This window comes from Theobroma cacao, chromosome 7 (assembly GCF_000208745.1).
Source record: "Theobroma cacao cultivar B97-61/B2 chromosome 7, Criollo_cocoa_genome_V2, whole genome shotgun sequence".
Lineage (NCBI taxonomy): Eukaryota > Viridiplantae > Streptophyta > Magnoliopsida > Malvales > Malvaceae > Theobroma > Theobroma cacao.
In genome coordinates, this window is record NC_030856.1 from 4,185,307 (window position 1) to 4,196,754 (window position 11,448).

The 11,448-nt window shown below is 33.2% G+C and overlaps 2 protein-coding genes across 2 annotated transcripts; one reads left to right on the forward strand and one right to left on the reverse strand.

Annotated features, from left to right (window-relative positions):
- LOC18593825 (probable ADP-ribosylation factor GTPase-activating protein AGD5) lies at positions 1,689-6,500 on the reverse strand. The gene is made up of 11 exons (XM_018125030.1): positions 6,266-6,500; positions 5,376-5,434; positions 5,110-5,200; positions 4,547-4,601; positions 4,348-4,438; positions 4,008-4,239; positions 3,515-3,716; positions 3,168-3,346; positions 2,565-2,966; positions 2,412-2,470; positions 1,689-2,118 (listed from the first exon to the last, which is right to left on the reverse strand). The coding sequence occupies exons 1-11, from the start codon at positions 6,314-6,316 to the stop codon at positions 1,956-1,958; spliced, it is 1,584 nt and encodes a 527-aa protein (XP_017980519.1). The 5' UTR covers positions 6,317-6,500; the 3' UTR covers positions 1,689-1,955.
- Positions 9,491-11,006, forward strand: LOC18593826. The gene is made up of 4 exons (XM_018125061.1): positions 9,491-9,567; positions 9,893-10,132; positions 10,274-10,350; positions 10,680-11,006. Exons 2-3 carry the CDS (start codon positions 9,905-9,907, stop codon positions 10,328-10,330), a joined length of 285 nt encoding a protein of 94 aa, XP_017980550.1. The 5' UTR covers positions 9,491-9,567; positions 9,893-9,904; the 3' UTR covers positions 10,331-10,350; positions 10,680-11,006.

An 11,448-nucleotide genomic window follows, 5' to 3' on the forward strand; every position in this document is an offset into this window, starting at 1 on the left:
TTGTTCAGATTTAGTAACCTAATTATATATAAAAATTATACACGATTAATGCATCAAACATTAATATCAAATCAAATTTAGAATCGATTTTATAAATTTATATTTTCACGCGTAATAAAATTATAAACTCGAGTTTTGACACGAAAAAAATGTGATAGTAGATTAGCTAATAGATTGCAACATGTGAGAAACCTAAGTGGGGAAATCCAATAGGCAAGAAACATCCCGTAAAGGATGCACGTGAAGATGCAGCTCAAGACATGGAAGACTTTGCTATTGTGTTATGAGCTGGAACAAGTTTGACTGGTTAAGCCCACAAAGCAGAAGTGAAGCGTTCCCCATTATAACAGGACCCAGAAATGATAAAACAATTACGTCGCGATTACCAAATGATGGCACCGCCCAAGGATGGCGTGATCGACACATGGCAGCCATCAGGTTCGTGAGCAGGGCAGACTGTTATCATGCTGCTGCTGCTGCCGCCATAGCAGCTAGCTGCTGAGTTTGTCCGGACCCTCCGAACAACCCCTGTTTTTGTGGTTTAGTGCAAATGGTTTTTGCAGGTCTAAAGATAGTGTGCCTAATTTGGGGTTTGGAAAAGTCAGCAATTTGCAGGAATGCGCGTGGCCATCTCCATCCTAACACCAGGGGTGGGAGGTGATTGGTCAGGAAATGGACACTTGCTTCATTTGCGACTCCTACAGTAGCTTCCTACTCTTTTTTCTTTTTTTTGTCTTTTTAAGAAAGGGAAATGGGAATGAACCTTCAAGTGGACACGAATCCTTTGAAACCAATGTCATGCTCTATTTCAAATAATAATAATAATAATAATAAAAACTCTCTCCCACCAAATTTATTTTTTATGAAATTTAAAATGTTTTTGAAAATTAATAAAATAATAAAATAAAATATTTTAAAAATTCTTAAAAAATAAAAATTTTAAATAAATTTTTTTTTATTATGTTCAGTTTAGTTTTTATACATTTACTTTTAAATTAAATAAGTTTTTATAACTAACGGTTAATTATATGTTGTTAGTCAAAACATTACTTATCATTTTATGTAAAGTGATGCTAATGTGGTAATTTTTTTTTAAAAGTATGATAGTATTTATTAATCCAAAGAAAGAAAGAGCTAATATGACATGTTGATGTGTGATAGTGGATGGTGCTGTGATATGATGATATGATTACATGATATTTTTTTATCCTCTACATATAACTAATGATAATTAACTGTTAGTCATGAGAACTTATTTGATCTAAAATAAAAACGTAAAAATTTAATTAAATGTAATAAAAATATAAGAATTAATTTTAAAGTATTATGTCAAAAAAAATGTGACAATATATATCTTAGTTTTTTTAAAAAAATAATTGTGACAAAATGAATAAGGCATGGTAATAATTATGCTACTAAACCCTAAACTCTTGTTTCTAAAATATATAAATTGATTCATTTGCAAATCAATTAACAAATGTAATAACTAATTGACTACAGAAGTTAGACCACTTGTGTTTTGGGCTCAAAAGTCTGGTGGGCTACACATCCAAGCCAGCTGACCATTGGGTTTGGCCCATGGTCCATCTTAATCCAATTTCCATGCCTTAATTCCACCTTCATGCATCTTCCAAAAGTCAAAGATGGTTAAAGTGAATATTTGATATGCAATGTTTGAGGAGGAATGATTAATCAAATTAAATCTAAACTCAACTTTTATTAATGCTTGGCATAAATCTACTCATACAAATGAAGTCATCACTCAAATATGGAGGGAAAAAAAAAAAAAAACTGAAAACTGCATCTACAAATAGTTTACAATCCCCGCTCTCTCCCCCCCCTCCCTGGTAGAGGTGAAAATACCCTTCCAAAGCTCTAAGTTTCCCCTGTAAAATAACTATTTTTGGTATAGTATGACAAAGCCAGCAATCATCATCACCCCGCCCCAGCCAACCTCAGTGTTTTGTGAACATCCCTTGTGTCAATGACGAAAAATCATAATCCTGTCCTGATTGTGAAGAATTCGCTGATGAAACTGTGGAAGCCGATTGGGGCTTGCTTGTTGCTCCGCTGGTCACTACACCGTTTGTCGGGGTTACTTGCCCCATTGCATAGAAGCTGCAAGAAAGACACAGCAAAAAGGTTGGGACTTGGGAGGAGGGAGCAACTTATGCGTAAAACTTGTAATCTATCCGATAGTTATTTATGAGAACACATCAGTGGCACGGGACAGGATTCTCAGAATAGAATTAGAAACTTTTTACTGTATTAAAAACCACATGGAGAATAAAAGAGTACTGCATAATCAACCCAAAACTCAGGGCAAAATAAACATAACTACAGGAAAAATTCGCAGTCAGAGACATAAATGAACTTTAACAAAACCAAGAATAAAGAGATTAAATATGTACCTGGATGGTGGATATGCGACAGAGTTTCCCAATTGTTGTGTCTGTCCCATTGTCATAGTCTAATGCAGCAGGAAAAAGAAATGCAAAAATGAGAAACTTGCTAGATATAATTCTTAAAATGCACTAATATTGCAACTATACTGAGGAGTCTACCTGCATAAGTTTCTGCAGATCAGCCTGCCCGGCAACTGGCATCATCATTCCAGGGATTTGATAGCCGATGTTTGGCCAAGTTTGAGTGGGTATGCTCGAGCCGTTGGATGCAGGCTGTTGAGTATTTCCAGGAGCGGATTTAGCTGCAGCAGCCATGAGAAGAGACTGTTGCTGTGCTAGCATAGCTAGTTGCTGTGCAGGCTGTTGAGTATTTCCAGGAGCAGATTTAGCTGCAGCAGCCATGAGAAGAGACTGTTGCTGTGCTAGCATAGCTAGTTGCTGTGCAGGCAGTTGAGTATTTCCAGGAGCAGATTTAGAAGCAGCAGCCATGAGAAGAGACTGCTGCTGTGATAGCATAGATAGTTGCTGTTGATGCATCGCAAAAGGTGACACCATATTGGACTGTAATCAATTGAAACCATGATATCAATCATGTAACACCCACCAAAAAAAAGGTCATGCACAAATGCATACTGATGTTTCTCAAGAAACATGTGACAATGTAAGGAATGATCTGATTAGCTCCAACCAGCAAATGAGTAAGTAATATAAGTTTTACATCAAGGGTTTCTAAGACACAAGTAAATAATGTTGAAGACATACCTTTTCAAAAAGGCTCATAATATCATTTTTCACATCTTTTTGGGGCTTCTCTGGGACTTGGTTGGTAGTAAATGGAGGTGAATCATTAAACAAATCCTCAATCCCAGTAGCCGACTGGGAATTACTCTCAGCAGCTTTTGGTGGAGCAGTTTTGTTAGTTGTCGAAGCTTCTCCAGCAGCTGCAAATTAATATGCATCAAAATCAATGACAATAATAAAATGCTACAACCATAACTCTCAATTCCTAAGTGGCTGGCACTTGGTAGAAAGCATGTTAACAAGATCATAAAAATAAAATGCAAGATGATCCCAATAAACAAAAATTTCAGGTAAATTTTAAGACATACACTGGAAACCTGCCCAATTATTATCATCAGTAGAATCTGCCTCTGCACCATTTTCACTTGGGCCATCATCCATTGAGAGCATGTCAAAAAGGTCTGTAGCGTAACAGACTTTAGGGGGTGTGACAGTGGGAGCAGTCTCTACAGCTGGCTTTGTTGCCTCACCTGGTGCAACAACTGGTTCAGGCTTCTGGATGGGTGTAACCTGCTCATTGATCAGCAAATTCTGTGTTATAAAAAAGAAAATTTTTTTGAAAACAAATAAGAGAGGTGAACTACTGGAAAGAAATACTATACTGAGAGAAGCAAGAAAGCAAGTTGAACCATGCACAAAACAACTTCACGACCTTAGTTCTAATTGATAGTTTTTTTGCAACTTTAGCAAGCGACAAGCCTTCTTTTCTCATAGCATTTTCCTCATACTTTTTAATTCTAATGCTATAGCCTTCAGGTTGTTCACATCTAAAGCAAATAACCAGCAAAAGCAACTTAGTACCTGCTCAGGTCCCTTGGGAGGAACAGGAAGACTAACTCTTGTTGCAGGAAGGCTTTCTTTTCTGCTAGATGCTTGAATGTTCCTCCTTTCCTCAAATGAATTCTCAGAATTACTAATATGCCCATGCCCACTTTTTTCTATAGGTCTCTGCCAATGAGGAGCCCTTTCATCCGACCCTCTAGGTGGTGATTGGGATTTTCCATCTCTAGGAACCCATCTCTTTTCCTCATACCTATTAGAATATACAACAACCATCAGAACAATACAAGAAAACTTTGAACTAAAACTGAATACCAAAAAATAATTAATAGCGGATCATGGAAAACTCTACGAGACATACTTTGCACGAATGAAGTTCTCAATCCCAACTCTATCGTAATTAGGGGGTAACTCAGCTTCCCAGTAACTGTTTGCCTTCTCATTTCCCATTGCTGCATAACAAGGCAAGTCATTGTCATATTTTGTAGGCTCTTCTCCATCTTAACATAAAACCACTATCAATCAGAATAATACAAATTCTTGACCTAATAAAAGCTTACATTGAATAAAAGCAACCTGCTCAGGGAGCCATGTGTCCAGGGTAGCAGATCTAACCTGCAGCAAGGGCCAGTAAGATGCATAAATGCACTTGTAAAAACTAAACTGTGTTCAATCATAAAACCACATGTTAACAAGGCTGGAATGGGTAACATTGCAGAGGATAAGACACGATCAAGAACTATCAGATGAAAATTTTTAGCATAACAGTTGAAATTGGAGACAATTAAATGACTGCAGCATCACCAAAACAAGAGCAGTCCCAACACCTGAGTGAGCCAAATATATAACCATATTTCTAAAGAGCTTTAGAATTAGTCTGTTGTGACAAAAAGACAGCTTATCACTTCAATCAGTAAATCCCTAACCTTTATAATCCTTTGAAGTCTTAAGACATTATCATTGAAAATTGACTGGGCACCAATCTAATTGCACTTATGACAAACCAAGCGACAAACCAAAATGTATATGTAGTTGATGCACAGAAGTTGAGACAGTGCCAGCAACTCAATGAGCTTTCTGATTCAGGAAGACAAAGTATTCACTCCAGAGATAAGAAAATCACCTTTGATATGTGTACCCCAAGACTTCTGTGGATCCCAGAACATTGCATGCATATAAAGATACCTAAATTCACACTTGCCCATCTCGGACCTCTGCAGAGAAATGAGGCAATTATTAGCATCTATGATAATAATGAACAACATCACTTCCGATTCATGACAAAATTCACAAAAACATTTATGTGTTAAGACAATTTCTATTTTAGGTACTCAGTTATTTGCTATTACGATATCCACATCATCTCTCTTGATTTTTCTTGTTACATACTTGGATTTGCAGTCAGCACATTCTCTATTCTCTGGCAATTTAAGAAGACCTTCAAGAATCTGCATACAAGCGAGGCGAAACAATAAGAACTTTAATCAAAATAAAAGATTGGCCAAACATCAAAACTGGCAGCATTTGATACATGCAAAAACCAAAATCTTTGATTAAATGAGTCTGTCATACCATATAGACCTTCATAATAGATTAACATACATGCACAAGAACCAACAATTCACGGAGAACATATACATAAACAAAGAATATGAAGGAATTTAACACCCTCCACAATCAAATTCATACACCTTGATGCCACACAGGAAGATTTGTGTAAAATTGCTCCTACGTCCAAAATTAACCTTTCAAAAGTTTTGCATCTATGAATAAATCAATCACAACCAGCAGTATACTGTGTACATCACTGCCTTCAATCCGCAAAATCGAAAAATATATTTGAAACAAAATTGATTGAGGAAAACCGAGTTTAGATCTCCCAAAATAGCAAAATATAATATATGATGCTATTTGAAATGAAATTTTTAGCTGAGCAAATTACATTAATCTCAATCAAATATACCAACTTGATCTATCTGAACCGATCTTAATCCGATAATAATTTTAACATAATCACCGTTCATTCATACAAAAATAAAAAGCCCTAAATCAGCTCATATTTGCTATTCGACATTCGATTCGATCATATCCTTCAAAAAAAACGAAAACTTAAATCCAATAACCAACAAATTAAAAAATCAAGTGAAAAGCAACAAAAAAGTTATGTAAAAACTACAGATCAAATCAATCAAAGTCAAAACACAAAGGAAGCCTTGAAATGGGATAAAAATCGGAATTAGGAATAAAAAAAAAGGTCAAAAAGGTAAATTTAGGATTACCTTTCGGTGTTTCGCATTGAGCTCCTTGGAAACATTAGCCTTCTCGTTCATGTTTGATAAATGAAAATAAAAAATTACAGAGAGAGAGACTAAGACGGCGACGACGACAACGACGAAGAAGAAGAAGAAGAAGAAGAAAGGGTAATTTCGAAAGAAAGCCAAGGTCAATTCGGTCTTTTCACGCCCTCTTCCACCCTTCTTTCCCTCTCTCCTTCCGTTCTCTCTCTCTCTCTGATTTTTATGCGACTCGAAAGAAAAAGAAGAGAAAATAAATAAATAAATAAATAAGAAAAAACAAAAAGAGAGAGAGAGAGAAATTGCAATACGAGTCTCCGCTCCTTGAGCTTTTTATTTATTTTTTTATTTAATATTTTTTTGCTTAATTTTCTTTTTCGGGGGAATTTCAGGTTTCAGCCCCTATATTTTCTCCCTGCTTCTCACACGCGTGTGAAAAACTCGTTGGTCTGCGGAGTTTTTCTTTACCGGTTAGCTCGCACGTGTGAAAGGTTCCAATCACCTGCGATGAATTCTGCCTGAGTTCTGTCTTTTCGAAACCCATGATTGAATTTCATCGAAACGCGTGGCACTTGGAATTTTGTCATTGGAGCATTTTTGGGATTGACAACAATGAAAACAAAATGGATTTACCCTTTTTTTTAATTAAATAGATTTACCATTAGTATAATTTCTATACAAATAGTAGAGCTTTATTAGATAATTCTAATTATGAAAAATAGTGTTATTATCCAAATAATAGTAGTGGAATAGTTCAAACTCAAAGGGTGGTTGAGATTTTAGTAGATTATAGATTTCAATCATGATACTTATCTTGTAAAAAGAAAAAAAATCCAATATTAAATTAGAAATAATAAAGAAAAATTAATAGATTAACATATAGTATTGGGTTTGGTTGGTTTGTTAGATTACAATTAGTTTGGAAAATTACTTTCTAGTTTGGTAGGCATGGGTGTTTAGTAATTTTGAAGTTGTCAAATATTCTTCAAGCATCATAAGTTCCATTGGATATTATTTCTTGCTTTGGTTTGTTTGATTAAGTTTCTAATAACAAGTATTTTAATTCTCAAAATTAAATTTTATCCGAAATTACATCAAGTATTAATTTTATTATTGATAACTTACACGTATTTATTTATTATTGTATAAAATCGTTTTAATCAAATTTAATAAGTCGACTTGTTCTCATTCCTAAACATATAACTTTTAGGATTGATTAAATTACAATTAGTTTAGAAAATTATTATAAATGATGACAGTGTCAAATATCTCCCAAACACCATAAGTTTTATTGTGTGTTGTTTATTGCTTTACTTTGTTTGATTAAGTTTTGAATAATGGGTATTTTAATCTTTAAAGTTAAATCTTATTCAAAATTATCTTGAGTATTAATTTTATTATTCATAATTTACTCATATCAATTTAATATTATATAAGATCGTTTTAATCAAATTTAATCAAATCGAATATTGGATTAAAATCAGCCGATTATCATTCCTAAACATATAACTTTTAGGATAGGTTGATTTCATAGATTACAATTAGTTTAAAAAATTATTATAGTTTATGAAATTGTTAAATATTGAGGTGGCCATGTGAAATCCACATGGCTAGACCTTTAGCTTCCATTATTTTATTTTTGTAAGTATGCCTTAAAGAAAGATTTAACTATTCCATTGAGTTGTCTTAGAGCCTGTTTAGCATGGTTTTTTTCTAACTTAAAAGCTATTATGAAGTTTTTCTGAAAAATAATAGTTTTTAAAATTAAGTTAAAGTTGTTTGGTAAATTTCTTTTTATAAGTTATAATTTTTGTTAAAATTATCATAGAATATATTTTTTTAAGAGGGTAATATTGTAATTATTTTTAATAAATGAGGATATTTTTCAAAACAAAAATAAAAATTTTCTTATATTTTTAAAAGATGAGAAGAAAAAGCTCCTAATTGGAGTTTTTTTTTTAAGTTCTTTTTTTAAAAATTTTGTTCTTAAAAAAAAACTGTTTCTAAGAACTTATCAAAAAATTATGTTTGGCCTGACTTTTACTTTTAAGAGGTAAATAAGCTGAAAAAAAGCTATGCTAAACATGCATTAAATTATGCATTCTCTTTTCTTTTTTTTTTTTGTATAAACAAAAAGATTTAAAAAATAGTATTTATTTGTTTGTTAATTACAATAATATTACCATTTCTTTGCTGCATAGTTCAATCTAATCATTTGCTCATAGATTCCTTGGATGATTGCTTCCATTTGTGACTGTTTTGTCTTATTATTATAGTGTTTTCTTCTTCATAATTCCCTTTTTTATGAGTAAATTATACTTAAATTAACTTCATGGAATGAAAATTTGAGTAAAATAATATATAAGTTGTCCTATTATATTTGTTTTTTTTTTGTTGATTTTTTATCAAATAAATCTAATTTAAACCATTATTTTGAAATATATAATATAGTATTAAAATTTTTAAAAAATGTTTTGAAAAAATGTTTGATTAAAAAAATTAATAAAAAAAATAAAAAATTAATAAGTTGAGATGGAAGGACTTGGCATTGGTGCACTTCTCTCCAATTAAAAGACAAGCAAAAGAGTAGAAATGTTGCATAGATTCCAACCAATTTATATTAGCATATATTTTCACATGAAGATTATGAAAAATATAGGAAAAATTTATTTATTTTGAACATCCAATGAATATATTACATAATCGTAAATAAATAAAAAATACTTAAAGTTATACATAAATTTATATTATTGCTATATAAGTACTTATATTATGAATTTTACATTAATGAAATATGGAACGAGTTTTGGATTTATAAATAAAGTTTTTCTTTCACTCGGTAAACATATTTTTTGGATTAAAAATATAAATCGTAACAAGTGATATCAAAACTTATTGAATTATTTACTAGTTGAGGAAACTTGAACCAAAATATATATTTTTTGAGTTGAAAATGTGGGGCCATGATTGTTATCTTTGTTAAATTATTTTATGGATTTAGTTGAGATAATTAAATTTATAATTACACTCGAGTATTTAATTTATTGGTTAATGTATAATCTTTTTGTTTACAAGAACAGGGTTTAAATATTTTTTTTCTTAAATCTAAAAAAAAAAGCCCATTTTTCCAACAAAACGCTGCGTTTTGTTTATTTGGGTAGGCGTAGGCCTCTAGTTCCAACAAACGCTGCGTTTTGTTTATTTAAGCAGGCGAAGGCTATTTCTCCCGGTCGTTATTCGTAAGCCCCCTCTTCAAATCTGCCCACTGTCGAGTGTCCTCTGCAACTGTAAGTCTCCCTTTTTCTATCAATTTTTTTATGTTAAATCCTTGCTATTGTATAGATTTTTCAATGATTTAATTTCAACTCTATTTGCATATCAAATCAAAATAATTTCATGAGTTATTCCTCCCGATTAGGTCTACTTATTAAGTATTAGACATGAATTTGGAGTTATATTTTTCCCAGAAAAATTTGATTAATTTTTTTCAATATTAAAGGAGAATTCATAATCCGACGTCTATGGAATTGGGTACTGTAAAATTTTTGTTTTTTTATTGGAAGTTTATGTTATGACCCGAAGTTGATTTTTGAGGCTTGTTGGTTTGTTTAGTTCTTGTACTTCATGGGAAGTTTCGAACAATTTAAGGGAAGCGGTGCTGTTATGGATCAAAGTATGGAGGAAAGTGGAGGTACTCAGCCCAGAGTTCAATGGAAGCCAATGGGGTATGAAGAGAAGTCCGCGGCGGTTCATGAAGAAATGAAAAGAATGAATCGGCTTCCTGCGACTAGTACTTATGTTACTCACCGCTTGCGGGTTCTTAATAAAATTCTTCAACTTTTGTCCATTCAGGTAATCAAATTTTTGCTGGCTTGGATTTGATTTTCATTTTTGTAGTATCAATGCTTAAGGAGTAACATTGACTTGGGAAGTTGCATGAGAGTTTGGTTGAGGATTTGATGCTTAATGCTTTTCTTTTTTGGTTTATGCTAGAGAACTGCTTCACAGGAAGAGGAGTTGGAGTTGCTATTTGCTGGGCTGTCTCTGTGAACTGGCTTGTCTAGGCAATGGTAAATTTTTGGACTTGGTTTTGTCTTTGGCAATAAGGATGATCTTTGTACTTTGTTTTAAGATGATTAACTACTAGCTATGTTGATTTTTTGAGGTGGGGTTTAGATAAGCTTCCTGTTGATCCACATGGTGTAATGCTCATTACATCTTATAATGCATCACACTCTGCTGAAATGGTTACATGCATCATAACATGCTGTAAGCTACCAATAAGTCCTTCCACTAGTATAGGGCATTAAGATGAACTAAATACTCATGCCAATGGTTGCTACAATCTGTGAAATTCTTGTTAATTTCTGTTTAAAAGTGTTAAATATCTCTTTTGCAGGTTGATTAACATCCTGGCAAAATGCCCAACCAAGGATCTCTGTCTCTGGATGAACGTGGCTCAAATGTTGTATATTGTGTAAAGTAGAGGGAATCTCTGATAGTCTAATGTCTAACACTTTTGTGGATATCTCTTGTAACCATCTAATGACGTGCTTTTTGTGTGGATATGTCTTGTTAATTATCTTAAAAAAAGAAATGCTTTTTGGTATGTTTGGTTAGAGAAGAGGCTTTCTTGCCTAGTTTTGTTACATAATCATCTGGGCAAACCAGAAACCTGATGTATGTGTTAAATACTAATGATATCAGAAATCTTTGGTTCTAGATTTGTGTTTGTGTTATCATTTTTCATCTTAGGCTCTTTGTTCTTGGAATTTCCTTCTTTAGGCTGGAACCTGGATGAGAGCTCTGATGAGGGGAATTTCCCTTCATGGCAAGACAGGTATACTTGCAGTTTTTCTCTAAATTGTACTAATGTTACAATGAGGAGGTGAATTCCACAATGATTCCCCCACCATTTATTTTCTTTCTGGTGCAAAAATGAGCATCTGATTGTTCAATTCCCTTTTACTAAGACATTTGTGCTTTAGAATTTGTGCATCCAATGCTAGAGCATTATGGGTGGACTTAAAGCCAGGAAATGGGATGTTAGAAGCACTGATGGATGCATGGGGATCCTACGGGCAATGGATGCTGAATGTGGTGATGGGTGCTTGAAATATGTGTTGAATGTGTAGCTGTGAAAAAGGAGAGTCGTTAACACACCATTT

What these genes read in the sequence shown, in the direction of transcription:
- LOC18593825 (XM_018125030.1), bottom strand. Translation starts at nt 6,316, where the DNA reads ATGAACGAGAAGGCTAATGTTTCCAAGGAGCTCAATGCGAAACACCGA. An exon ending in TTGGGGTACACATATCAAAG is followed by an intron (nt 4,602 to 5,109) that starts GTGATTTTCTTA and finishes CCCTTGCTGCAG; the next exon opens with GTTAGATCTGCTACCCTGGA. An exon ending in TAATTGGGCAGGTTTCCAGT is followed by an intron (nt 3,347 to 3,514) that starts GTATGTCTTAAA and finishes ATTAATTTGCAG; the next exon opens with CTGCTGGAGAAGCTTCGACA.
- LOC18593826 (XM_018125061.1), top strand. Translation starts at nt 9,905, where the DNA reads ATGGGAAGTTTCGAACAATTTAAGGGAAGCGGTGCTGTTATGGATCAA. An exon ending in TTCAACTTTTGTCCATTCAG is followed by an intron (nt 10,133 to 10,273) that starts GTAATCAAATTT and finishes GGTTTATGCTAG; the next exon opens with AGAACTGCTTCACAGGAAGA.